This window comes from Xenopus tropicalis, chromosome 5 (genome assembly GCF_000004195.4).
Source record: "Xenopus tropicalis strain Nigerian chromosome 5, UCB_Xtro_10.0, whole genome shotgun sequence".
Lineage (NCBI taxonomy): Eukaryota > Metazoa > Chordata > Amphibia > Anura > Pipidae > Xenopus > Xenopus tropicalis.
Window position 1 is genome coordinate 88453945 of NC_030681.2, and position 27798 is coordinate 88481742.

The window sequence follows — 27798 nt, forward strand, 5'->3', positions numbered from 1 at the left end:
AAGTGACTTAGCCTTTCCTTCTCCTTTAAGCCAAATCCCAAACTAAATATGGGATTTGGTAGATCCATACTTAAGGCTGCAGGGGAACTTGTTCCACATGTACCCCCACTAAGCACACTTGCTTTTTTTGAATTCTCTAATTTTCTAGGGTCATTTAGGTTTACAAGTTCAGTTGCAGTCACTGGTGTGAAAAATCCTATTCATGAAATTTACCTGTGTTCACTCAGTCCTTCCTGCCTCCTGGTAAAAATACAGCAAAGTTGCATCTATTGACGCAGGTGAGCCCTGAACTACCACCACCTCCAAACTAGGCAGTAGCTTCAGCATTCCCACAGTGGCCTGTATCAATCGCCACATCTCAGTTGCACTGGAAGAACAGAGTGCACACACCTTGCAATGTTAGCCAGACTTGTGCTAATTTAAACACAAGGACCAAAACTGCACATCCCCCAGTGACTGCAACAAACATTGTGGGGAAACACAGCTGCCAATTTTTACATCCCATAATCCATATACTGTATATAGTATGAGAGAATCCAGGCATAACAGCAGCAAGACAAACATTTATGTTTGCTCACAACATATAAAGACAGAGACATGCCACAAAACAACATCAGTACAGATTCTATCCTGTAGTAAGCACGGGTAAGTCTGTTAAATTTAGGGCACAGTGGCTTTAGTCCTCTCTGTGTATATTTCTTTTCTTTCCATAATCTGTGCCAGAAGGCAACATAATAATTGTAGTGCTTTGCACCAGTCCTGACATGCTTTATTGCTCAGATTATAGCTATAATTATAACAAACCATTTGTCACAAACCATTTATATCTTTAAAATCATAATAAACCTGTCACTTACATGGTTTTTCCATTGCATCTCAACATTATTCATGGACCAATTTCTTGGTAAAAAACTCCTATTATCTGTACAAATTTTGAATTTGCTATCTTTATTTAAGCAAGCAAACTTTAACTCCGGAGGAACACAGGAGGTGATTTATCAAGGGTCAGTAAATGTTATTGAGACTTTCACATTCAACATTTTATTTTTTACTTCATGAATTTAGATTTATTTTTGATTTAATGATGTGTTCTATAATGTAAAATAATTGTCTGAATCCCTTTTCTATGGATGTAATACATATCAGGGAGAAAGGGTTTGGATGAGTGATCAGTTACAGAATCATGAAGCACCCCATATAGCAGAATGTATTTAACTCAATGCAGTCGAACACATTCTGACAAATTAAAAACAGGTATTAGCTTTAATATATGTCAGTTTTCCGAAGATAACCTACAGACCTAGATAAACTGAATTTTTGATAGGCCATTGCCATAGTGTTATTTTCTTTAGTTACTATTTAAAACCAAAGCAAAGGCATGTGTCAGTTGCACAGCAAGGTCTCCCGCCTACCAGTTTATCCAGAAAACCTCCATTTTTTAAATAACCTTGGAAATGTCAAACAACCTGCTGACTGCAAGATATTTATTATATAAAAACATGCCATACACTATCCAATATGTAGTGGACACAAGCCTTAATATTTACGTTCTCTTTTGTAACCATCCATATGAGATTCTGACAGCATAAGTATGCAGCATTTTAATTAATTACAGACATGTATTGTACATACAAAACTTTATACATTCATTAAGTGGCTTGAAGGGAGCTCTCCCAAGCCGCAAAGTGGATGTACAATATGAACTGCCCTATAGCTGCTGTCCATTAAAATTAGATAGGAAATTTTGTTGACAGTTTTATCTGTGCTACTTAATAAGACCAACACCACCATCTAGTGTGTAAATGAATGCACTACAACCTTGATGTACTGTTTAAAAATGTTTACAACTAAGTGGTTCCACTCACATGCTCTACCAATAGAATACTAAGGGGCTGATTCACTAAAGGTCATTAACGTTTAATGCATAGTTTTATGCATTAAAAAGTGTTCGATAATTAAGTACCGATTCATCAAAGTCATTTTGCGTTATTTCCATCGCATTGAGGTAATTATCAAATACAAATAATACGAACGCATAATTCACAGACAGTGTTAAAAGCATAAAATGTGGCGATAATTACTGTGAAACTTAACACCTCCCAGAAGTAGGTGTTACTAAACAAAACTGCAGCTGGTGATTGTCTCTGTGGTGACAAGATGGAGTTTGCAGTCGGATTTTTTCATGTATGTGACATCCTAGAGTGATTCATCCTCCAGTTTTCAGGGAAATGGTAATTTTCAGAACGGTAGCGTGCACGAATATCGCATGCCACGAAATAACACATAAATATATTGCATGCTTTAAAATAACGCTTAAAAATGTCATTGCCAGATAAATAACATTGCTTCTTAATTCAGACAAGTGTCCTTTCAGTGAATTGATCGTTAATTCTCAAAATATTAGAAGTGATAATATTTTTAATGCATGCTATAAATATCACTCGTTTTTTCGGTCTTTAGTGAATCGGCCCCTAAAGCTGCTAATAATTACAAGTTACATCAGTACCATTTTTTTCCATATCCTAATAACACATACAGAACAGCCTATCAGAGCTTTGCACTGCCACCAAGCCCAGTGGTTTAATAAGAGACTGCAACCAGAACAGGAGAGGGCCTAAACGGAAAGGCAAGTAATAAAAAACAATGAAGACCAATAAGCTACCCCGTTAAGGCTGTGTCTAGCTATGGTGCAGCCCACAGTTTGAAAATCAACAAGTAAATGATAAATGCTTTGCCCTCAGCCACCTGCACAATAAATCCAAACATTATATGCAATTGAGATGGATAGTGCCTGGTTTCATTGTGGGTGATTCCATTATTTAGGCAACCTTGTCCTTTTGGTGTCGTTTACGACCACAGGTGCAAGTGAGCCAGAGTTTACATGGACAAAAGGCTGCGTGTGTATTGACACTACTTATTAACTCTTTTACTGCCAAGCACGTATGGCATACGTGCTGGCAGTAAAAGGGCTTAAACGCCAACGACGTGTCTCATACGTCGTTGGCGTTTAAGCGCTGCCCTCTGCAGCGGCGGCATGTGCCGCCGCTGCAGAGGGCTTCTAACAATGACAGCCCCCCTGGGCAATGTGCCAGGGGGGCTGTCATCAGGGTCCTGCGAACCGATCGCTCGCAGGACCCTCCAGGAAGCAGCAGATGCGATCGCATCGCATCTGCTGCTTCCTGCTTCCTCCCTCTCCCCCAGCGCCGGCCCAAATGACGAAGGAGGCGATCGGTCTTCAGGAACAGGTAAGGACTTTTTTTTTTTTATTGCATTTACACACTTTTACACACTTATACACACATTTACATACATTTATACACACTTACATACATTTACACACACTTACAGCACACATTTTAGCATTTTTTTATTTTATTTTTTTTTTTTTTTTTTTTTCATTTTTCACACTTTTATACACTTATTTACACTCATATACACACTTACACACTATCACACAACTTTTACACATGTACACACATGTATACACAAACACTTTGGTTTTTTTTTGTTTTGCTTTTTTTTTTTTTTTTTTTTCATATTACCACTTTGTTTTTATTTTCTTTTACCTAAAAACTGTTTATTTTGACAGCGTAACTATTGGATCAGATATTCTGGCCACTAATTACACTGTCATGTAACTTATTTTGTTGTTTCACTGATTTGCACAATTTTTGTGGTTTTATCACATTTTATCCCTATATAAGTGTTCCTGATCTGTTTTTAGCGTAGCTTTGCCAGGTGTAACTTTGGTGTACAAAAATAACTTTACCTATTTTGAATTCATCAGAATGTGTACTTTCCAAAAATATATGGTTTTCTGGGGGTCACTGTATAGTTAGGGGGGGGTTACTGCACATAATACACTGACGGGGCTCTGTGTGCAAAAGCTGAGCTGGCAGGCGAGAAATCCTTATGCGCTATTTTCATTTAGGGTTCAGTACATACCGCAGACTTTGGTATATCTATGCATATTGGGCATCAAACTGTTCAGTAGGCCTCTGGTGTTCCTATTTGGGGTGACTTGCCTTTGTACGCAAGAAATTGTGTGAGATAAATGCGGCAAATTGCAACATTTTTAGGCGATTTTCTGAAATCTCATAAAAACCGATAACTTTAGGAAAGCTTTGCGGCTTGGTACTTTGGTGTAGAAAGGACTCTTTACCCTTGTTGGATTTGTCAGAATGTGTACTTTCCAAAAATATATGGTTTTGTGGGGGTCTCTGTATAGTTAGGGGAAGTTTTGGCACATAATACACTGACAGGGGGCTCTGTGTGCAAAAGCTGAGCTGGCAGGCGAGAAATCCTTATGCGCTATTTTCATTTAGGGTTCAGTACATACTGCAGACTTTGGTATATCTATGCATATTGGGCATCAAACTGTTCAGTAGGCCTCTGGTGTTCCTATTTGGGGTGACTTGCCTTTGTACGCAAGAAATTGTGTGAGATAAATACGACAAATTGCAACATTTTTAGGCAATTTTCTGAAATGTCATAAAAACCAATAACTTTAGGAAAGCTCTGCAGATTGGTACTTTGGTGTAGAAAGGACTCTTTACCCTTGTTGGATTTGTCAGAATGTGTACTTTCCAAAAATATATGGTTTTGTGGGGGATCTGTATAGTTAGGGGAAGTTTTGGCACATAATACACTGACAGGGGGCTCTGTGTGCAAAAGCTGAGCTGGCAGGCGAGAAATCCTTATGCGCTATTTTCATTTAGGGTTCAGTACATACCGCAGACTTTGGTATATCTATGCATATTGGGCATCAAACTGTTCAGTAGGCCTCTGGTGTTCCTATTGGGGGTGATTTGCCTTTGTACGCAAGAAATTGTGTGAGATAAATGTGACAAATTGCAACATTTTTAGGCAATTTTCTGAAATGTCATAAAAACCAATAACTTTAGGAAAGCTCTGCAGATTGGTACTTTGGTGTAGAAAGGACTCTTTACCCTTGTTGGATTTGTCAGAATGTGTACTTTCCAAAAATATATGGTTTTGTGGGGGATCTGTATAGTTAGGGGAAGTTTTGGCACATAATACACTGACAGGGGGCTCTGTGTGCAAAAGCTGAGCTGGCAGGCGAGAAATCCTTATGCGCTATTTTCATTTAGGGTTCAGTACATACCGCAGACTTTGGTATATCTATGCATATTGGGCATCAAACTGTTCAGTAGGCCTCTGGTGTTCCTATTTGGGGTGACTTGCCTTTGTACGCAAGAAATTGTGTGAGATAAATGCGGCAAATTGCAACATTTTTAGGCGATTTTCTGAAATGTCATAAAAACCGATAACTTTAGGAAAGCTTTGCGGCTTGGTACTTTGGTGTAGAAAGGACTCTTTACCTTTGTTGGATTTGTCAGAATGTGTACTTTCCAAAAATATATGGTTTTGTGGGGGTCTCTGTATAGTTAGGGGAAGTTTTGGCACATAATACACTGACAGGGGGCTCTGTGTGCAAAAGCTGAGCTGGCAGGCGAGAAATCCTTATGCGCTATTTTCATTTAGGGTTCAGTACATACCGCAGACTTTGGTATATCTATGCATATTGGGCATCAAACTGTTCAGTAGGCCTCTGGTGTTCCTATTTGGGGTGACTTGCCTTTGTACGCAAGAAATTGTGTGAGATAAATGCGACAAATTGCAACATTTTTAGGCGATTTTCTGAAATGTCATAAAAACCAATAACTTTAGGAAAGCTCTGCAGATTGGTACTTTGGTGTAGAAAGGACTCTTTACCCTTGTTGGATTTGTCAGAATGTGTACTTTCCAAAAATATATGGTTTTGTGGGGGTCACTGTATGGTTAGGGGAAGTTTTGGCACATAATACACTGACAGGGGGCTCTGTGTGCAAAAGCTGAGCTGGCAGGCGAGAAATCCTTATGCGCTATTTTCATTTTGGGTTCAGTACATACCGCAGACTTTGGTATATCTATGCATATTGGGCATCAAACTGTTCAGTAGACCTCCGGTGTTCCTTTTTGGGGTGATTTGTCTTTATCTGATCTTTATCAAGAAATTGTGAGAGATAAATGCGGCAAATTGCAACATTTTTATGCGATTTTCGAAAATGTCATATAAATCTGCAAACTTAGGAAAGCTTTACAGCTTGGTACTTTGTAGCAATAAGAAATATTTACCCATTATAGATTCGGGGGGATGTGTATTTTCCAAAAATATATGGCTTTCTGGGGTGAATGTACTTTTTTTGTAGCATTATCCCACATAAAGGATGTAAATGTGTTGATTTTGCAGGAGCTGAAATGATAGATCATATGGGGGTATGTTCCCATTGGGGCCCCTACATGCCACATACTTAGGTAAACCTATACATATTGGGCATCAAACTGTTCAGTGGACCCCTGGCGTTCAAATTTAGGGTGTTTTATCTTGGTACCTAACACTATGTGGGAGATAAGATGCTGCAAAGTGGAAGCTTTGAGGGGATTTTTGGAAATGTCATCAAAATTGCTAACTTTAGAAAAGCTGTGCGGCTTGGTACTTTGGAGTAGAAAGACATGGGTACCCATTTTAGATTCGGGGGAATGTGTACTTTCCAAAAATATATGACTTTCTGGGGTGAGCGTACTTTTTTGTAGCTTTATCCCACATATAATGATGTAAATGTGTTGATTTTGCATGAGCTGAAATGACAGAAATGACAGTATATATGGGGGTATGTTCACATTGGGGCCCCTACATGCCACATACTTAGGTAAACCTATACATATTGGGCATCAAACTGTTCAGTGGACCCCTGGCGTTCAAATTCAGGGTGTTTTATCTTGGTACCTAATGCTATGTGGGAGATAAGATGCTTCAAAATGGAAGCTTTGAGGGGATTTTTGGAAATGTCATCAAAATTGCTAACTTTAGAAAAGCTGTGCGGCTTGGTACTTTGGAGTAGAAAGACATGGGTACCCATTTTAGATTCGGGGGAATGTGTACTTTCCAAAAATATATGGCTTTCTGGGGTGAGCGTACTTTTTTGTAGCTTTATCTCACATATAATGATGTAAATGTGTTGATTTTGCAGGAGCTGAAATGACAGAAATGACAGTATATATGGGGGTATGTTCACATTCGGGCCCCTACATGCCACATACTTGGGTAAACCTATACATATTGGGCATCAAACTGTTCAGTGGACCCCTGGTGTTCAAATTCAGGGTGTTTTATCTTGGTACCTAATGCTATGTGGGAGATAAGATGCTGCAAAGTGGAAGCTTTGAGGGGATTTTTGGAAATGTCATCAAAATTGCTAACTTTAGAAAAGCTGTGCGGCTTGGTACTTTGGAGTAGAAAGACATGGGTACCCATTTTAGATTCGGGGGAATGTGTACTTTCCAAAAATATATGACTTTCTGGGGTGAGCGTACTTTTTTGTAGCTTTATCCCACATATAATGATGTAAATGTGTTGATTTTGCAGGAGCTGAAATGACAGAAATGACAGTATATATGGGGGTATGTTCACATTGGGGCCCCTACATGCCACATACTTAGGTAAACCTATACATATTGGGCATCAAACTGTTCAGTGGACCCCTGGCGTTCAAATTCAGGGTGTTTTATCTTGGTACCTAATGCTATGTGGGAGATAAGATGCTTCAAAATGGAAGCTTTGAGGGGATTTTTGGAAATGTCATCAAAATTGCTAACTTTAGAAAAGCTGTGCGGCTTGGTACTTTGGAGTAGAAAGACATGGGTACCCATTTTAGATTCGGGGGAATGTGTACTTTCCAAAAATATATGGCTTTCTGGGGTGAGCGTACTTTTTTGTAGCTTTATCTCACATATAATGATGTAAATGTGTTGATTTTGCAGGAGCTGAAATGACAGAAATGACAGTATATATGGGGGTATGTTCACATTCGGGCCCCTACATGCCACATACTTGGGTAAACCTATACATATTGGGCATCAAACTGTTCAGTGGACCCCTGGTGTTCAAATTCAGGGTGTTTTATCTTGGTACCTAATGCTATGTGGGAGATAAGATGCTTCAAAGTGGAAGCTTTGAGGGGATTTTTGGAAATGTCATCAAAATTGCTAACTTTAGAAAAGCTGTGCGGCTTGGTACTTTGGAGTAGAAAGACATAGGTACCCATTTTAGATTCGGGGGAATGTGTACTTTCCAAAAATATATGACTTTCTGGGGTGAGCATACTTTTTACTAGCTTTATCCCACATATAATGATGTAAATGTGTTGATTTTGCAGAAGCTGAAATGACAGAAATGACAGTATATATGGGGGTATGTTCACATTCGGGCCCCTACATGCCACATACTTGGGTAAACCTATACATATTGGGCATCAAACTGTTCAGTGGACCCCTGGTGTTCAAATTCAGGGTGTTTTATCTTGGTACCTAATGCTATGTGGGAGATAAGATGCTTCAAATTGGAAGCTTTGAGGGGATTTTTGGAAATGTCATCAAAATTGCTAACTTTAGAAAAGCTGTGCGGCTTGGTACTTTGGAGTAGAAAGACATGGGTACCCATTTTAGATTCGGGGGAATGTGTACTTTCCAAAAATATATGACTTTCTGGGGTGAGCGTACTTTTTTGTAGCTTTATCCCACATATAATAATGTAAATGTGTTGATTTTGCAGGAGCTGAAATGACAGAAATGACAGTTCATATGGGGGTATGTTCACATTGGGGCCCCTACATGCCACATACTTAGGTAAACCTATACATATTGGGCATCAAACTGTTCAGTGGACCCCTGGCGTTCAAATTCAGGGTGTTTTATCTTGGTACCTAATGCTATGTGGGAGATAAGATGCTTCAAAGTGGAAGCTTTGAGGGGATTTTTGGAAATGTCATCAAAATTGCTAACTTTAGAAAAGCTGTGCGGCTTGGTACTTTGGAGTAGAAAGACATGGGTACCCATTTTAGATTCGGGGGAATGTGTACTTTCCAAAAATATATGACTTTCTGGGGTGAGCGTACTTTTTACTAGCTTCATCCCACATATAATGATGTAAATGTGTTGATTTTGCAGAAGCTGAAATGACAGAAATGACAGTTCATATGGGGTATGTTCACATTGGGGCCCCTACATGCCACATACTTAGGTAAACCTATACATATTGGGCATCAAACTGTTCAGTGGACCCCAGGCATTCATATTTAGGGTGTTTTATTTGGTTACTTTATGACCTGTAGGAGATAAGATACTATAGACTAGAAGCTTTGAAGCGATTTTTAAAAAAAATCACAAATTTTGATAAAAACCAATAACTTTAGGAAAGCATTGCGACTTGATAGTTTGGAGTAGACAGACAGTTGTGCCTATTCTGTATTCCCCAGAATCTGTTCTTTCCAAAAATGTACAATTTTCTGGGATAAACCTTCTGTTAGTGGAATTTTGGCCTTGAAATCCAAAGTATGCAGTTTTTTTGGAGCAGTGCTTTGGGAATTTGGTAGTGTACTGCTGGGAGTTTTTGACCTATACAAGTGAGAAATCTCCATAAAACTATATATATTTGGTATTGGCACGTTCAGGAGACACGGGACTTTCCAAATCAGTTGTATATTCGTGCATGAAATAATTTTTGTTTCTAGTATGTGTGATTATATTATGGAAAATTTGATTTTTTTTGCATTTTTAGACATTTAGAAGCCTATATCTTGTTACAGAATTGGAATTACACAAAAATTCTACCATATTTTGAAAGCTTAGGTTGTTCTGAAAAAAACGATATATTGTTTTCCTTGGTAAACTAAAAGTCCCCCCGAGGAAAGGCCCCTAAAGTGAAACAGTGCAAAATGTTCAAAAACTGTCTGGCAATACAAGTTCCGCTTTGACCAAAATGGCTGGCAGTAAAAGGGTTAATAGTACTTGCATCCAAACACAGTCTTTACACTTGAGCATTGTTGTGCTGAATGCCTTCATTCCTTCCGAAAATTGTTGGCCCTGAATGTGGCAGTAATCTCAGGGGTTCCTACAGTGGGCTGTGTCAATATGTGCAATAGACTTCTGTCCAAAGAATCACATACTGATGCGGCTGTAACATGAAACACCAGAAGTGACAAATCCAGAGGGGCAGGCATGTAAGTTGGTGGCCAGGGGGAGGCCCATTAGTGTGGTAGGGATTCTAGGTGCAAAGCCTGCATATGTGGGTCAGTCTAACTCTAGTGCTGGAAATGTGGGAACAATGCTGCACTTTGGGTAAAGACATGAAGATACTAGCACCTTCTTCTTCTTGCTTGTCTGCTTTTTCTGCATCTTATGTCATCTCAGTAGAATAATAATATAAGAATATATATAAGCTTAATAAAAAAACAGTTTTTTTTCTTGGTACACTTTTTTTAGACAACATTCTACTCCGGCTGACGGATCCTCCGGGCTCCTTACACAATAACCCACCTCCTACTAACCTCCAGTAAAGCTGGCCATATACACGTTAAGATGTTTAAAAGATCTGTTTATCATAGGACCAAGCTTATCCTGAAACCAGCCTTTAAAAGTACAATTTGTCCATCAACAAAAACAAAGCAATATTGTCTAGTTGAAACAAGGAAAACCACCTGCTTAGTCCTGCTAACAACTGGACAATGGATACATTTCATTGTTAACAAAGAAAATTTTCAAACATGCTGATGATTTTCTGACCTATGCTGCTATATGTAAGATCGTTCAGTGCCCAATAACCTTATGATAAATTGACGGATTTGTCAGATTTCACTGAAATTGGTCGTCAAGGAAAAGCCTACTCTGGGTTACATGGGAGTAGGAGAAACAACAGGTTACCTGAAAGCAGTTCTAATGTGTAGTGCTGGCTCCTTCTGAAAGCTCAGAATCAGGTGGCTCAGATGGCTGCCTACACACCAGTATTACAGCTAAAAAATACATTTGTTGGTTCAAGAATACAATTTTAAATGGTAGAATGAATTATTTGCTTTGTAAACAGTGTAATTTAGAAATAAGAAGTATACCATAAAAATCAGGATAGTATCCCTTTAAACCTCTGTTGGACAAAACGGAGGACCTGGAGAACAGGCTCAAGACCCTTTCTACTCAAGCAACTCAACTTTCAAGACCAGGATACTGGATTGAGAGCTGCCAGACAGGGTTCAATACACAATACAGAAAAAGAGAGCATCCTTCACTATCTTCTACCTTACCAAGCTTTAAGTTTAGGATGGAGACACAACCCTGTTTTTCAATACCCCAGCAGTAGCTGATGACTGGCTCATCAGAAGGGGGCACCTCCATGTCCCCCTCTAAAAGCTTAGAGAACACCACCTAATGGTCCTTGATTCAACACCAGGGTCACAGTAAGGGCCTTGCCAGCCATTACTTTACTTTTTGCCATTGACAAGTACCTCTGGAGCGATTAAAATGCTACATTATCCTGGTCACACTCTCTTACTTGACTCTGGGTGGCTTAGTGTTCTGACATGGCTCCTAACCCCTACACCTATGATATCACGACTCATCAACAGCCATCATGCCTGATATCCCATAGCCCATGGTGAAGATGCTCCAATACCTACCCTGGGAGCATTGCAGTTATCTTTTGTGGGCTCTTTGTTCACATTGTTGAAGACTCTGGAATGATACCACTGTGGTTTGGCTGCACTTCTTTTTGTCCCATGGGCATGGACTTTGTCCCTGCAATACTCCAAATGACACACTGCATGCTAGGGGGTGTAGCCGCTACTGCCCTGATGTAACCCCCCCAGTCCATGGTCAGACAGGACAGGACTGCCATTGCCATTCCTTGCTCGGACAGCTGGTAAGTGGCATTAAACCAGTCAGCCCCTGCACTTGTGGAGTGAGGCTACTAGTAAACACTGCTCTCCCTCTTCACATTTGAAACCCAGGGTGCTCATGGGAAATTTGACAAAACATGGGGCCCTTGGTGTGAGTCACCAACAGAGAAGTGAATAAAATAGCTTACATTCATTTCACTGGGGACCCTTATGGCTACCGGAATGCTTTCTAGTGTATTATGCTGATATGTAGGGTAGGGAGTGACAGTGGAAGAAATATTTTATATTTTGTTTGGTTTTGAAAATCGATAAAAATGTACTTTAAAAAGAATAAAACAAAGGGAGAAAGGGGAATGAGCGCACCAATGGGGGGGGAGTGCCATAAAATAGACATTGCAAACGTGGCTTTAGGCAGCATATTATGAATTTATCACTAAGCAACGCACACTGCCAGTACGGTGTCCATTTTAGGACATTCTTGTACAAAATGCATCCTCCTCCCTCCCCGGTCCTAAAATCTCGGTTTTGTAATTGTTTGGCCTGCAGCATATTTTCTTCGTCCTGTTCCCTATCTCTACTCCCCTTCAGCCTTCTCCCTACCCTCTTCACCCACCTTCTTCCGTCCTCCAGCACTGAGGAATCAGAGAGCTGGAAGGAAGGAGCAGAACGAAGAGGTGGGAGGATGGCGTAGAAGGATTACTGCGAATTTATAGACTAGAGAGGGAGCAGGAAAGCATTCTCATTTACACATAAATGTCCTCAAATGGACACCGTAGAATGCTAGACTGCTGCTGGTCTGTACTCACCTAGGTGCCACGGCTGCCCAGTTCTGATTGGTCTATACGGGCACACGCCTTTCGTAACATGTGAGCGGTTTCAGGAAATGTTTGTATGTGCCTGCTAGCCAGACACGTCACCAGCGCTCACACCCAACGTCACTGTCGCTTGTTCCGCTGGGTAACATTAGCCGGGGCGCCGGGTACATCACAGGTACGCACTGTGGGGGATATGATGTGCCGGTATGCTCTTCTGTATCTGTCCCTCTTTGCTCTCTGCCCTGGCGACCTTTAAAACAATGTAAATGAAGTCAGCTGATTAACAGATCTGTCTGCAGGAGAACTGATTTTTTTTCTACATTGTTTCAAGAGTTAGAACTGTGAGCGCAGAACTGCTTTCAACTGCAATTAGGTTTATCAATAACTTTAAAATCACTCTAAAAATGAGTTTAAATCCTGTCTAAACAGATAATTATCAGAATTGCTCTGCTATTAACACCTTCTGATACCCCACCCAATACAGTAAAGTTATACTGAGAGTTGTAGGGACAAGGGGTCAATAATTGCTTATAATATAATAATTACGTACAAACTTGCTTAGTGCATAAGTATAAATGGCAAATTTGGGCTGTTAGATCTACATACTAGCAAACTACTGTATTTTTACTGTCCATAAGGTGTTTGTATTAAGGTATAATGATGTTTGGCCTACACTCTCCAGCTCTCTGAACTGCAGCTTTCACCATTGTGCTTGTTGGCTGAGCAGTAATCGGGATATTCCAATGCTGTTGCATTTTATAGTACAGTTTGAGTCCACACATATACACTATTTGTTTCATTGTTTGCCATTCAAAGACTTGGTTTTTAAAGGGGTCCTCTATCCACCCAAAAACTGTTACATTCATAATGAAAGAATATATAATGCTAAGCAATATACTATATATTAATTACACATTTTTAGTGACTTTAAAACTACAAATACAGTTGAAAGCTGTATCTTTCCTTCTCTATTAAGTACAATGCTGGTTCTGTCTCCTAATTCAATGTAGCAGAAGGGAAAATTATCTTCTGCCACATTGTTTTAAGAGTCAGAACTACTTTTAATTGTATTTACATATAACCTTAAACCATTTAAAGTGGCTAATTAAATACAGGTAAGGGTAAAACAGCATGTAAATAGTATAACTGACAGTGTCACTTTAAATTGGCAAATTTTATAACATAGAGCTGCTGTACTGATTCACAAGCACAGCCGTAATATGCAGACAAATCTGTGTCTATGCTCTCTTCCTACAAATTTCATCCAGGTGATGTATGGGGTTTGTAGGATTGTTCTCCTTGATTCTGCACAGAGTGAAAAACTTGCACTTTATGTTATCTAGGGCTATAGGTCTGGGTGTGCATGTCCTAATATACACATCACCAGCAAGGAAGAGGGGTTACTAGAAAAGTCAGCACCCTGCGTGGGGGTTCTGTGTAGTACCTTTATGTAATTAAACTATAGGGGCCAGTTGTTCTGCTTAGTAATAGTTCAGTAAGTTTGGTAGAAATATATTATTCATGAAAGTAGGCTTACGGATTGGATTGCATTAAAGGGGGCCTGTCACCCTAAGAAATAATTCCAAATTCTTTTCTATTGTGTCTGTCAAGCAAAACAAACTTCACTTACACTATATAAATAATATAAATCTCGTTTCCTTTAGTCTATAAATTCACAATCACGGCAAGCAGACAGGTGCCATTTTGTGGACATTAAGGGGCACATTCATGAAAACGTGAGTACGATAATTTCTGAAGATCAGAAATATGCCTACGGAAAAATCGTATTAGTCACGATAATTTCGTATTGGCGATCCGAAAGTCATGAAAGATTCGTACCGAACGATTGTAAACAGTGGGAAAACCTTTCCAATTTTTTACGCAAGCGTACGGAAAAGTCACTCTGGCGTCGAAAAAGTCGCACAAGCAACTAAAAATTAGGCGAAAATACGCTCTGATCGTTCGTGTCTTAGTAAATCTGCCCCTTAGTGTAAGCGCCAAAATGGGGGGCTTGATGCACATTCCCATGCACAGGATACATGATTAGATGGTGAGAAGGGAAGGGGGTATGTGAGTTCTCAGTGGAAAGTGAAAGTAATTTTCTGCTCCGCCTCTATGCTTAAGGTATAGAGGCGGAACAGGCAATATATAATTGACAGCTGGGATTTTTAAGTGTGAATTTATAATTTTATAATGTGAATTGATATGTTAATAAAAAAATGAATTTAGGTTTCATATTTAATTTGAAAAGGGCTTTCATTATACAGCTTTTTATGTCTGGGTGACAGGTCCTCTTTAATGCGATCAAACTAGGGCAAGTCAGACCTTCTCCAATTAGTGAGAAGCTTTGTATATCTATAGCAGGTTCATGCTATAATACTGCATTTATTCTCTGATGGTTTTTGTTGAATGTTGTGAAAGTTCTTCACTATGGCTGTAATGAAAGCAGATGCTATAGTGCTGATAAATGTGCAGGCTTCTGTATTCAAGGAATTTATCTTATTCCTCTAGGTCAAAAAAATTAGCTCTATGGAAACGTAAAACATTTTGAATCCTCTCTCTGATGCTATATACTTAGTAACTAGAATTGGCACTATTGCCTGATTCTGTGTGTATGTGTGTGTAAATATGTCTGATAATAGCGTGCTTGTATGTACCATGTAGGATGAAGATGGAAGCAGTGCTAAATTGTTCTCAGCATGAAAAGCCGTGTGGGCTCCTCCTTCAGTATGGCACAGCTGGCTTTCGGACCAAAGCAGAGCATCTAGACCATGTCATGTATCGGATGGGCTTGCTGGCTGTGCTAAGGTCAAAAAAGACAAAATCTGTTATTGGCGTTATGGTAACTGCGTCCCACAATCCTGAGGTATAGCAACACCACGGAGCAACTAAGACGCAAATTAATGTTATTTTTCTCACAAAAAAATGGATCCTTGCTTTTTTTTGTGCAGGAAGATAATGGTGTAAAACTTGTGGATCCCATGGGAGAAATGCTGGCTCAGGAATGGGAAGTGTATGCCACCAACCTTGCAAATGCAGAACAACATGAATTGCAAGCAGTTCTCAATGACATTATCCAAAAAGAGTCTATCAGCTTGCAGCAAGAAGCCTCTGTAGCCATTGGAAGAGATACCAGGTAAGAGAGAATTACTCAGAATGCTTGAATGAGTTTATACTCTTAACAGCTAGCTAAATGTAGAGATGTGATAAATACATAGTTTTTGGTTCCAGCTGAAATCATTAATATTTATTATCTAGGGCCCACACCAAACATAAGGGCATTTGGATCAAAGAAACAAAAGTCACTTTAAGCTATTTAAATTAGTAATTTTAATTCTTTGGCATTAGTAGTCCTTTTATAACATGAATTAGAATTGTTAATGTTCATCTCTTCTCATTTTGGCTGTATCAACATGTTTTCATGTGTTTCTTTTCTTTTGCCATTTGTAGGCCAAGCAGTGAAAATCTTGCCTATGCAGTTATAGATGGAGTTACTGCATTAAACTCCAAATACCATGGTATGTAATGGGCTTAGCATTCCTGCAGTCTTTTTTAAATGATGCTGCTGTTATTGTATACTGCTGTAAAGCAAGAGCCAGGATACACTGTATCTTCTAATGCATTCATTGTCCAGTGTGGATGAAAACTACTTCAGGTATGGGATCTTTATCCAGAATGCTTAGGACCTGGAGTTTGCCCAGGGCCGCTCCTGCCTTGTGACAAATTGAGAACCTTGCCTCAGGTGCCAGTGAGCAGCCAGTTACAAAAAGGCACAAAAGGAAATTCATCTCTTCTAGTGCCACAAGTGCAGTACCACTGTCTATACTAGCAATGAGCACCCCGCTGACCCACTCTGATGCTATGAGGTAAGAGCAGAGCGGGTGAGATGGGTGGCATCGGGGCAGCTTCCTGTCTGAGACAGAGACACCCATTATTGGTTTTGCCAATAAGGGGTTTTGATCTAGTAATTGAAATCGCCCTATTGTGGTTTAATCATACCATAAATCTAAAAAATGTGAAAACTGCAATTTAATTATTGGGGGCATTCTTACTATAGAGCATATGTATTGGAACTAAGGAGAGAATATTTGAAGTATTTATGTAATATACAGTAGATTCTGTATACTAGATTTCATGTCTGTGTGAGAAATAGTAAAGCATTCTTTATGGCCGGATGGTGGTGTTATGCACAAAATAGGTCTAGCTCATTAAAGCTTCTAGGCCAGGGGTGGCCTTTATTTTGGCAATCCATTTTTAAGCAATTAAATATCAGGTTTAACTTTCTTTAAGATCCCAAGCACTTTTTGGATTCACCTTCTTTGCACTGCACCAAGCTTTTAGAAAGGGGCAGCAGGGGGTATGTATGTATGTATATCTTTATTTATAAAGCGCTACTTATGTACGCAGTGCTGTACAGTAGAATACATTTATACAAACGGGGTTATTAAGATAATTGATAAATACAAAGTATTACAATAAACACAAATAAATAAAAGATATAGTTGCAATAAGATAAGAGTCAAAGACACAAGAGGATGGAGGTCCCTGCCCCGTAGAGCTTACAATCTAAATAGGTATATGTTTAACACTATATATCTACCTGAGTATACATTGCTATAGTGACTTGTAGAGTGTTCGAAAATAGACATATCTGCACTGTTTTCTTTACTTTAAGATTATGGTCTAGTCACCACTCCACAGCTGCACTACATTGTTTGTTGCTGCAATACTGAAGGAGGATATGGAACGCCAACGTTGGAAGGATACTACAATAAACTCTCTAGTGCATTTAATAGTTTGGTCAAGCAGGTAATTAATTGCAGTGGCTGTGATGAAAAAGCATACATTCAGGATTTGTGTATTAAACTGTCACATGGAGACCCCCCACTTGATGGCACAGTAGGCTTTACTTAATAGCTATTATTATTCCATTAATATTTTTATTATGCTATACAAAATATATAAGATGATATTTTTATGGTATGCTATATAGATGGGCCTATTCAAAACAACATTTTGTGTATACAATTTATTTTGTATTATTATTTTTTTTTTAATTATTATGCTACTATTCTGCCTGTAACTGAAAAGCCTGTCTAGTTGTCAGGTGTTTATGCCCCGTCTACTACCCCACCCTCTCCTATATACTTTCCATTCTGATTTGCAAACTTTCAGCTGATACTCCAAGCCTAACCATTGCGGAACAAAAAAAAAAACTTTATTGCAAATTGTCAAAGAATACTACCGTATACACCATAGAGAGTTAAAAGAGTTAAAACCCATAAAACCAAATTCCGACAAACTGATAGATTCTGCTGTTTTGATAAATCTGTCCATTTGTTAATATTCTACTGATCTAAATGACTAATCAGTTAACAAATGTGATCTCATTTGAACTGCTGGGAATCCTATCAGGAAAGATTAATTACGTCCTTACATGGAAACATATTTCTGGATCATTAATTATAATTCACTAGTGTACTAAGATATAGAATATAAATACATTTGATAGTTTTGCAAATTCATGAACTTCAATGTTTATTTACTGATATGATGTAACCTCTCTTGTCCTCTTGTCTGCAGGCTCATGACCAAGGGGATAAAAATAAATGTTTGAGTGTAGATGGAGCAAACGGAATTGGTGCCTTAAAGCTAAAAGAAATGGAGAAGTATCTTCAGTCGACATTCTCCATACAGCTGTATAATGATGGCTCAGGGGGAAAACTCAACCATTTATGTGGTGCTGATTATGTAAAGGTACAGCAGAAGCCACCCAAGGGTAAGGGCCCTGCTCCTACTCCCAGTACCACATTTACTGTAACCATATCCTGCAAATTGTTTTACCGTTGTTGACCTTCTCTTGGCTTTTAGAAAATAATCTACGTATTGATTAGATTATTTTAGCATGGTTTATTTAACATTTTGAAATCTTGATTTATTCTCAATTGACACACACAGGCAGCATAGGGCAGGCAGAGTGCTGCCTGTGTGTGCCATACTCTGCCTGCCCTATGCTGCCTGTGTGTGCCATACTCTGCCTGCACTACCTTGTCTGTGTGTGCCATACTCTGGCTGCCCCATGCTGCCTGTGTGTGCCATACTCTGCCTGTACTATGCTGTCTGTGTGTGCCATACTCTGCCTGCGCTATGCTGCCTGTGTGTGTCATACTTTCCCTTCTCTACCCTGCCTGTATGTGCCATGTGAGAATAAATTTTAGTGGCCTTTTAACTTTCCAACCATTGTCTTTCCAGGTGTGGAAATTAAATCGGGGGAGCGTTGCTGCTCATTTGATGGAGATGCTGACCGTATAGTTTACTACTACAATGATAGTGTTGGCTGCTTTCATCTGCTTGATGGGGATAAAATAGCTACTTTAATAAGCACCTTTATTAAAGAGCTTTTAGTAAAGGTAAGATCCTTTGAAATAGAATAATAATATTACAAAACTTGACTGGTCCTTGTGTTGAAGCTGTAGTGTATTTTCCAAACATAATTGTTTTGTTATTTAAAAAGAACATTTTTTAAAGGGTGATTATATATAAACTACGGTAAACAATAAATACATGTATTGCACTATAAATTGAAATATACCATCTGTACTAAACTGAGTTTTTATTATGCAGGTTGATTTAAGTTTAAAAATGGCAGTGGTGCAAACGGCTTATGCAAACGGGAGTTCTACCAGGTACCTGGAGGAGGTTATGAAGGTAGGAGAGATTCCCTCCTGTGAATCATTAACTGTTAGTATGTCTGACACTGAACAGCAAATTCAAAGGGATACAGCTTGAAGGTATCCAACTAATAAATAAAATATGTAGATTGATATTCCAGGACAATTTGCATTTGGTCTTCATTTTATTATTGTTTTTTAAATTTTTGATCAACAGATCCCCAGTTTGAAATTTTAACATATATCTAGTTGCTAGGGTCCAATTTACCCTAAAAACCAGGCACTAGTTTGAATGAGTGACTGAGGAATAAACATTGTAGCCTTAGAGAGCAATTGTTTTTTTGGCTGCCAGGGTCACTAAACCCCATTTGATAGCTGAATTGAGGCAGAAGATGAAGGCACATATAAAATAAAAAATTAAGACCAATTGAAAAGTTTCTAAGTAGGGATGCACCAGATCCACTATTTTCGGATTAGGCCAAACCCTGAAGCCTTCATAAAAGATTTGGCCGAATACCAAACCAAATCCTTATATGCATATGCAAATTAGGATAAGGAAGGACTAAAGAGAACCGCATGCGCAGTGAGGTGAAAGATTTTCACCTTCTATGTTTATGTAACAAAAAGTCACATGATTTTAAGGATTCGGAATCCTATGGAAAAGATTCGCCCAAATACCGAACCAAATCCAAATTTGCATATGCAAGTTAGGATAAGGAAGGGTTAAAGAGAACCACGCACACAGCACAGTGAAAGTTTTCTAGTGTAATGTCTGAAATAATTCCAGTTTTGTTAAATGGCCTTTCCAATTTTGTTTGCAGATTTGATTGGATTTCCTCTAAATTTGTGTACATTTTTTTTTTCTTAAGAAGAAATCTACATCTAAAAGCTAAACTACACAGGAGATTTGAATCAGATTTTTTGGGTAAAATTTTTCTGACCTGCAAAATCTTGTTACACAACACCGTGCAACAGCATGAGACTTTGTAGGATCCTGTAGAATTTAATCCTCAAAGCTGTCCGATCAGATAAAGTTGCATGGAGTGTTTTGTTTATGCGTCTACATCTGACAGAGTATTTCAGTGAGAAAAAAGTCTTGCAGTCCCCATCATGATTTAATGTTATCAGATGCAGATGCAGCATTCCCTTCCGACACCATCCTACAAAATCTCCCAATTAGTTTAGTCCTAAGGCCCATGTCCGATGAGTAGCCACTTCACAAGAATGCTAAAATGAGCATTTCCATTTGTGAACGTATGCATTTGACCACATTGTTTTCAAGTATAGATTCATTATATACTACTACTATACTGCAGTCATCTCTAATCTGATTGATTACAGGTCCCTGTGTACTGTACAAAAACAGGTGTAAAACACTTACACCATAAAGCTCAGGAGTTTGATATTGGTGTTTATTTTGAGGCGAATGGCCATGGAACAGTAAGTAAACTTACACTCATTTTTATAATTTGTAATGCTTACAGAAGTTTAAATCCATTGGCACCTCCTATATAGTATAATAAAGATTCACACAGGCACACAAGGGCATTTTTAGCAGGATGAACCCTTGCAAGTTTAATGCGGAAGTGCATTAAATGTATGTATGCACTCGTAGGCACTGCATCGTAGTGTATTTCAGCAAAAATATGTATACCGATACAAATATACTTAGTGCCGTGCACAGCAAGTGGAGGCCTGTGATTTGGCTTGCTGATTCTAGGCTTCAGTTTATATGCAGGCTGAAAATCAGCCCCTTGTACCCTGTAATGACACAATATTGACTGTTCATCATACACTTTTTTTGTGTGTTGGCAAAACCCTAGCTCAGTGGAAACACCTTATCGTTTTATTCTTCACAAAAATCATGGTACTGCCGTTTTCTCATTGTTTTTTATATCACAAGATCTGGTCTGTATATGGCCAAATATGATTTCTAATTAATACAGGCACCCAAACTGTATGTCTCCTTGCATATTTCAGGTATTGTTCAGCAAAACAGCTGGGGAGCAGATAAGACATCTGGCAAACATGGAGCAGAATGATGAGAAAAAGACAGCTGCAAATATGCTTCTGAATACGGTCGATTTGATTAACCAGGTAGGAGGAAAAATTATGATGCTTGTTAGGCTGCCAGGCACACACTACATAAAAATGTTTGGTATTAAAAAAACCTTTAGGTGCTAGCAAAGGTAGAATCTATGGTACTGACATCCATTGTACGGGTGCAGAAGTTTTACATTTCCTCATTGCCTTCTCATCTGTGCTGCCCAGCTTGTTTACTAGTAATTCACATTAAGATCAGATGGTGCTGGAAAGGGACAGAATGAAAAGGACAGCCCCTATGCCAGCTGTATATAGAGGAGAAACAAAGTTAAATAATTCATTTCTGTGTTAAAAAACACACAGACAGTTCAACAGATAACTTTGACATTCTTTGTTGGAATTTAGTCATATTGTTTGTTATGCACAGCAGTTATCTAGACCAGTACTGTCCAACTTCTGTGGTGCCGAGGGCCGGAATTTCTCTAGCATATATAGTGGAGGGCCGCTAATGGAAGCCTATTTTGACCACTCCCCCTTTTAAACCACACCCATGTTATCACAAGGCCATGCTCACATTAATGGTGGTTGAGAACCAACCATTTGGGTTTTTGCTGCACTCTGTGGGGATATCAACCACCATTCATATGTGAAAGAATATTATGTCATATTAAGACTCAACCTTAAATACATATGTCTCCTCCTCCCCTGTGGATAGCACAGCAACCCCCAGAATATAATTACACACCAATAGTTGGACCATACTCTGCCAGGTTCACCTCCTACAGACAGCATAGGACAAGCAGAGTATGCAGGGGGCCAGTTAATCTCAGTATTCATACCATTTAAATCTTACACAAAGGTAAGACATCAAAGCAGCCACACAGGTGAGGGGCCAGCCCGCGGGCCGCCAGTTGGACAGCACTGTTCTAGACTGAGTATGAGTTTGTCCATATATTCTCATGGAAGGTAAAGTGAGCCAAAACAATTCAATAGGGTGTTACAACTCAATTTATGCAAATGAAAACTAGACCAATTAACTCTACTAAATATGAAGGCACACTTATCTTGTTCCTCTTTATACGGCAGACAGTGGGGGATGCCATCTCAGACATGCTGGTAATTGAAGCCATCCTGTCCATCAAGGGTTTTACAGTGCAAAAGTGGGATGAAATTTATACTGATCTGCCAAATCGTCAGCTGAAAGTGAAGGTAAGCCCTTTTGAATTCTAGGGCACTAAGCAGGATTGTAAGGTACACAACATTAATAGCCGAGTGCATACCTTTATTTACTTTGCATGCAGTTATATTAAAAAGGCCCATTACAACAACAAAAACTAAACAGAAGCTGTTATATAAATACCTTCTGTGTAGCCATGGAGGCTGCCATATAATTTCCAGTGGTACTGTAGGGTGCTTACTAATACGGTTTTTAGAATATAAAGGTTTATAGGGGAATGTACTATAGGTTGATAACGGGGAAAAATGTTTGCAAAGTGAATAAATATTCACATTGTGATTAATTTTTGAGAATGTGATATACCATTTGTGAACCCTTTGCCCCTTGTGCGGTAGTAGGAGATTGCTAATTTTTTAACTTGCGCTAGTGTGCGTTATGTGTAATAAGACTTCTTAATAAAAAAGTTATTTTGACACTAACAATTACACCATCTTCAAGCACGTCTTAAACATTCACAATGTGCATTTAAAATTTACAATTAAATAACAGTCTAATGAAAAATATTACAATGTGAAGTGCAAATTTTTATTATTTGTGTGCAGGTTTTTTCTGTTTATGAATTTTATTGCATTCCCCCATTAGTCTTTTAGTAGCTATAAAGAGGGCAATCAAATGTCATGTCAGGTGAAGGGTTAAACTTAAAAAATACATATATTTTTATTCTAAAAAAGCACTAGCCAAGGTGATTTTACAAACAAAAAAACCTTTGCAAATGTAAAGATAATGTCCACATTATGCTGTTACTGGAAAGTTTGATTGAAGATCCAGACAGTAAGAAGCTTAAAGTAGACTAAATCTTAAAAATGAATATGACTAAAAATCTTATAAACTGACCTTACTGCACCAGCCTAAAGCTTTAGTATCTCAATAGCAGCAATGATCCAGGATGTCAAACTTGTCACAGGGGCTCCCGTTCTTGTAAAGTGTCTGCAACACTCACATGCTCAATGGGCTCTGGGCAGCAGTTGAGAAGCTAAACTTAGGGGTTTTAGCAAATTATTAAGCAGAAAATGAGGTTGGCTTATTATATAAGCTGATTCTACAGGGCTGATTATTATGTTCTGCAGCTAATTGCACTGGTTACTGAGCTGCCATGTAGTAATTATCTGTATTAATTACTAATTAGCCTTATATTGTGACATTTGTATTTTATATACACACTATATTGTGCATCAGCCCCTAAACTCAGTAACTGAAAGCAGGACAGAGCATGTAGTGAAAGTTCAAATGCAATTGCTGATTGGTTGCTAAGGGCAACATCATCGGTGATGTTGGCTTACACTCTAATAAATATGCCCCTTTGTGTAAAGTATACCTCTTTTAGTTGGGCTTTAGTTCTCCTTTAATGTAGTATACCCTTGATTAGCATGAGTACAATAAATATGGCTTGTGCTGAACATACTTTTTGCCTGTTGTTTAAATAACAATTACATTTTTTGTTATTTTCTTGATCTAAACAGGGAAATGTACTCCATGTTTTATCATTAGATCATAAGAATACAAGCAAACAGATAATCCCCCTGCATAATGGTCTCCTGCTAACAAAACGTCACTAGTTAGAAAACTGAGATACATCCAACCTTTCTTATTAGAGCTCAGTGCTTAGTGGGATCGGCACTGACCTAAAATACTAAAAAAAAAAAAACAAAAACAAAAAAAAACATAACTGGCACATGTAATTGCTCTTCCACATGGTGATCTGTGTTTATTGTCTCAAACAGGCATCACACAACTATTCGGGGACACACCTGACAACATTGTGTACAGCCTGTTTGACACAATAAACACAGGAGATCATAGCAATCAATTATTTGGTTGCTAGGGTCTAAGTTACCTTAGCAAACAGGGAGTGGTTTGGATGAGAGACTGATATATATGAATAGGAGAACACCTGAATAAAAAAGAAAGTTACAAAAAGTAACAGTAAAACTGTAGCCTCTCAGAGCAATAGTTTTTCACTGTTGGGGTCATTGACCCCCATTTAAAAAAAGCAAAGAGTTTCAGGAAGAAGACAAATAATTTAAAAACTATAACAAAGAAAAAATTACCATTCTATAACATATTAAAACTTAATGTAAAGGAGAACTACTCCCCCAGGCTATATAAGCCCCCTTAAAGGAGAAGGAAAGGCAAAGTCACTTGAGGGTGCTAAAATGTTAGGCACCCCCAAGTGACTTGAATTGCTTACCTTGTACCTCGGGCTGGTGCCCCTGTACAGAGAGAACAGCACCAGCCCGGGGTACCTGCAGCGCCTGGTTCGCGAGCATGCACATGCGCAGTAGAGTGAAAAGATGAAGTTTAACAGAGAAGTCGGCTTTTCACTCTACTGCGCATGCGCCTATTGTGTTAGTCTTAGCAAAACTAAGGCGGAAGGAGGAAGCGCATCACTCCAGGTACCCCAGGCTGGTGCTGTTCTCTCCTAACAGGGGCACCAGCCCAGGGTACGGGGTAAGCAATTAAAGTCACTTGGGGTTGCTTACCATTTTAGCACCCCCAAGTGACTTAGCCTTTCCTTCTCCTTTAACTGGCCTGCCTCAGCCTCCCTCACCTCTCCCTTATCGCATAGTTTCTAACTTTTAAACCTGTCTCTATCGCTAACCCCAACCTAAAAGAGCAGATTAGTGCAGATGCTTACCTAGCTGACATCTTCCCTGCAAGTGAACACATTCTTTGGGTCTCTACACCAATACAAATCCTGCTTGTGCATTTGCAGTTGGTGGTAGCAGGAAATCTGCTTGGACTGCACATGCGCAAGCAGGGTCCTTATCGGCGGAGAGACACGAAGACTGTTAAGTTGCAAGGAAGATGTCGGCCAGGTATGCAGCTGGGCTACTCTGCTCTTTTAGGTTGGGGTTAGCGAAAGGGACAATTTTTTAAGTTAGTGACTATGTGATAAGGGAGAGTTGAGGGGGGTCAAGGCAGTGCTAGTTAAGGGGACTTTTATAGCCCAGGGTGTAGTTTTCCTTTAAAGGTGAACCACACCTTTAAGTGCTGTGCTTTGTGCCCTGCACCAGAGTTTCAAACAACAAGGAACAAACTGCAGCTTGCATTGTGCAAAGGCTAGGCACAAATTGTTTATTTATATGGTGATCTAAGGGCTGCAGTTTACAGTCCTTGGAAGGGCTGGAACTAGGTGTAGAAGTGACAAGTGCCTAGGGTGCAATGGTGAGGTGGCACTTGGCACGTCCCTTTTTCTTTTTTCGCTTGCATGTCATTTACCTCCCACAACCATCCCCCCCCCCTCCATGAATGCACAAGCTTGTTCATACATGGGCACTCGTTCATACATGGGCCAGCTGGGTTGCCTAGGGTGCTCAGCTGGCTTGGCTCTGTGCTGCTTCTTGCTATTTTAATGTTTGCATCTCACCTGTATTAAGCCCTTTTGTCTTCACAAACTAAACTGCTAACCATGAATCTCTTTTTCTTGAAATGTGTGCCTAGTTGTTGTGGATTGGTGATATTGTGTGTTCCTATATTATTCTAACAATAAGAACATGTAATGTGTTGCAATGCAATATGTCTCTTGTACTTTGTAGGTTGCAGACAGGAGAGTAATAGACACCACTGACGCTGAGAGGCGGACGGTAAAACCACCAGGGCTCCAAGATAAAATTGATGACCTTGTCAAGAAGTACAGTATGTCCAGATCATTTGTACGCCCCTCAGGAACAGAGGATGTTGTGCGTGTGTATGCTGAAGCAGACACTCAGGTGGGAATTTCCACTAAATATTATAATTTTAGTTTGTTCTGTTGCTTATATATAGAGAGTAAGTGTAACTGTTTGGCATTTGTTTTTAGGAACATTACTTTTGCCTGCAAATGAATACCCCTATGTATACCAAACTGGTTTTCTGCCACTGCTCAAAGCCCCAGAAATTGGGAACTGAATTAGGATTCAAAAGGACCTTGAGTTACCCCATCTTATTTTACATTCACAGGAGAATGCTGATCGCCTGGCACATGAAGTATCTCTAGCAGTTTTCCATATTGCCGGAGGAGTAGGAGAAGAACCCAAGCCTTTATGATGAAGGCTCCAACCAATTTTTCTGCCAAATTAACTTTTTTATTTAAAAAAAAAACAAAACAAAAAAACACTTGATACTTGCACAATTATTTACCCGCAATTAGATATTATAAAACTGAAATCATTCCTATTTAACATAATGTTATACTCCATGGATGATATTGCTGCTTTGTCTTGTATGAGGCTATGGAGCAGTTATATGGCCTTGATTGATTTTTTTTTTTATGGAGCGAGGGCAAAAAATATGAAGGAAAAACATTTGATTAAATACAGAAATATTCATTGAAAATGCCAAATATGTAATTTGGGCAAATTAAATGTAATTCATGAAAGGTGAAGTTTATACATTAAATATATAAAGATGATGCAAATATTTTGATGACTGTGTTTGCCAGATGCATTTTATAAACCAAAGTCCTGGTTGTGACTGTTGGGAAAGTAGGGAGAAATTAATGATAGGACCTGATCATATTCCCATACATATAGCATTGAGACTGGATCTCACTCGACTGAACCCGCAAATTTAAAAAGAAGAAATGTTTCCTAATTTATTAAAAACTGCTAAATTAAAAAAAACCAACATAATGGACGGGGGGGGGAAAGGCGTGAATACCTTGAATCATGAACTTTACATAACCTAAATAGCATAAATAGCTCCCCTAAAAAATACAAAATAATTAAATTCTCTGAAGTGAAAGGACCGCAAAAAAATTGCCTAGGGCAGCTCCCATTGACTTCTACATGAGAGCTTTTAGATGCCGATTTTTTAGTATTTTCGGGTAATAAGTGTAATCCACAATTTTTTGTATTAAAAATACGATTCATGAAAACAAACAAAATACGAGCATTAGTAAATGGGCCCCACAGGGTGTGTTCCCTCTTAGCTTACAGTCAGAAAGAGAGTTAGACTAAGTACAAGGAAATACAGAGCAGAATAAAGGCTCTCAGAATAAAGCCTCTTTTAGCATAGTTAATTTTATTTACAAATTAAAAATGTTTCATTAAATATGATGAAATGAGAAGTAGGAAGCATGTTTCATACAATACATACAAGGTGGCCTTAGATCTGCTTCTCAAAACCCCCTTCAAGTAAATCTCTCTCAGGCATCTGCTCAATCTTTTGTCTTATTCTGTTAAAAAACAGTTTCTGGTTTTCCATTTTATATTGTGTTGTTTGTAACCTTTACAGTTAACTGATCTCACTGTAAGCTATACTCTTTGTGAATGCCCACGTGCTTCATAAATAGCTTGACCAGTGCTGAAGCTTTGTTTGTGAGGTTG

General features: G+C 38.9%; 2 protein-coding genes across 4 annotated transcripts in view; one reads left to right on the top strand and one right to left on the bottom strand.

The window, feature by feature from the left end:
• rwdd2a (RWD domain containing 2A) overlaps positions 1–12617 on the bottom strand; it is a 25966-nt gene extending 13349 nt beyond the window's left edge. Inside the window, exon 1 of one of the 2 annotated variants that reach the window (XM_012962656.3) lies at positions 12533–12617. The gene's annotated coding sequence lies outside the window, so the exon portion shown is untranslated. Of the gene's footprint in view, positions 1–11507; positions 12247–12532 lie in introns of those variants that run through there. The other variant, XM_031901476.1, reaches the window with a different exon arrangement.
• pgm3 (phosphoglucomutase 3) lies at positions 12604–26882 on the top strand. 2 transcript variants are annotated; one of them, XM_012962757.3, is made up of 13 exons: positions 12604–12745; positions 15206–15407; positions 15493–15677; positions 15992–16059; positions 17217–17350; positions 18125–18320; positions 18794–18951; positions 19166–19249; positions 20554–20652; positions 21193–21309; positions 22342–22464; positions 26029–26202; positions 26432–26882. In XM_012962757.3, exons 1-13 carry the CDS (start codon positions 12618–12620, stop codon positions 26516–26518), a joined length of 1755 nt encoding a protein of 584 aa, XP_012818211.2. In that variant the 5' UTR covers positions 12604–12617; the 3' UTR covers positions 26519–26882.
• Positions 26883–27798: the final 916 nt, after the last annotated feature.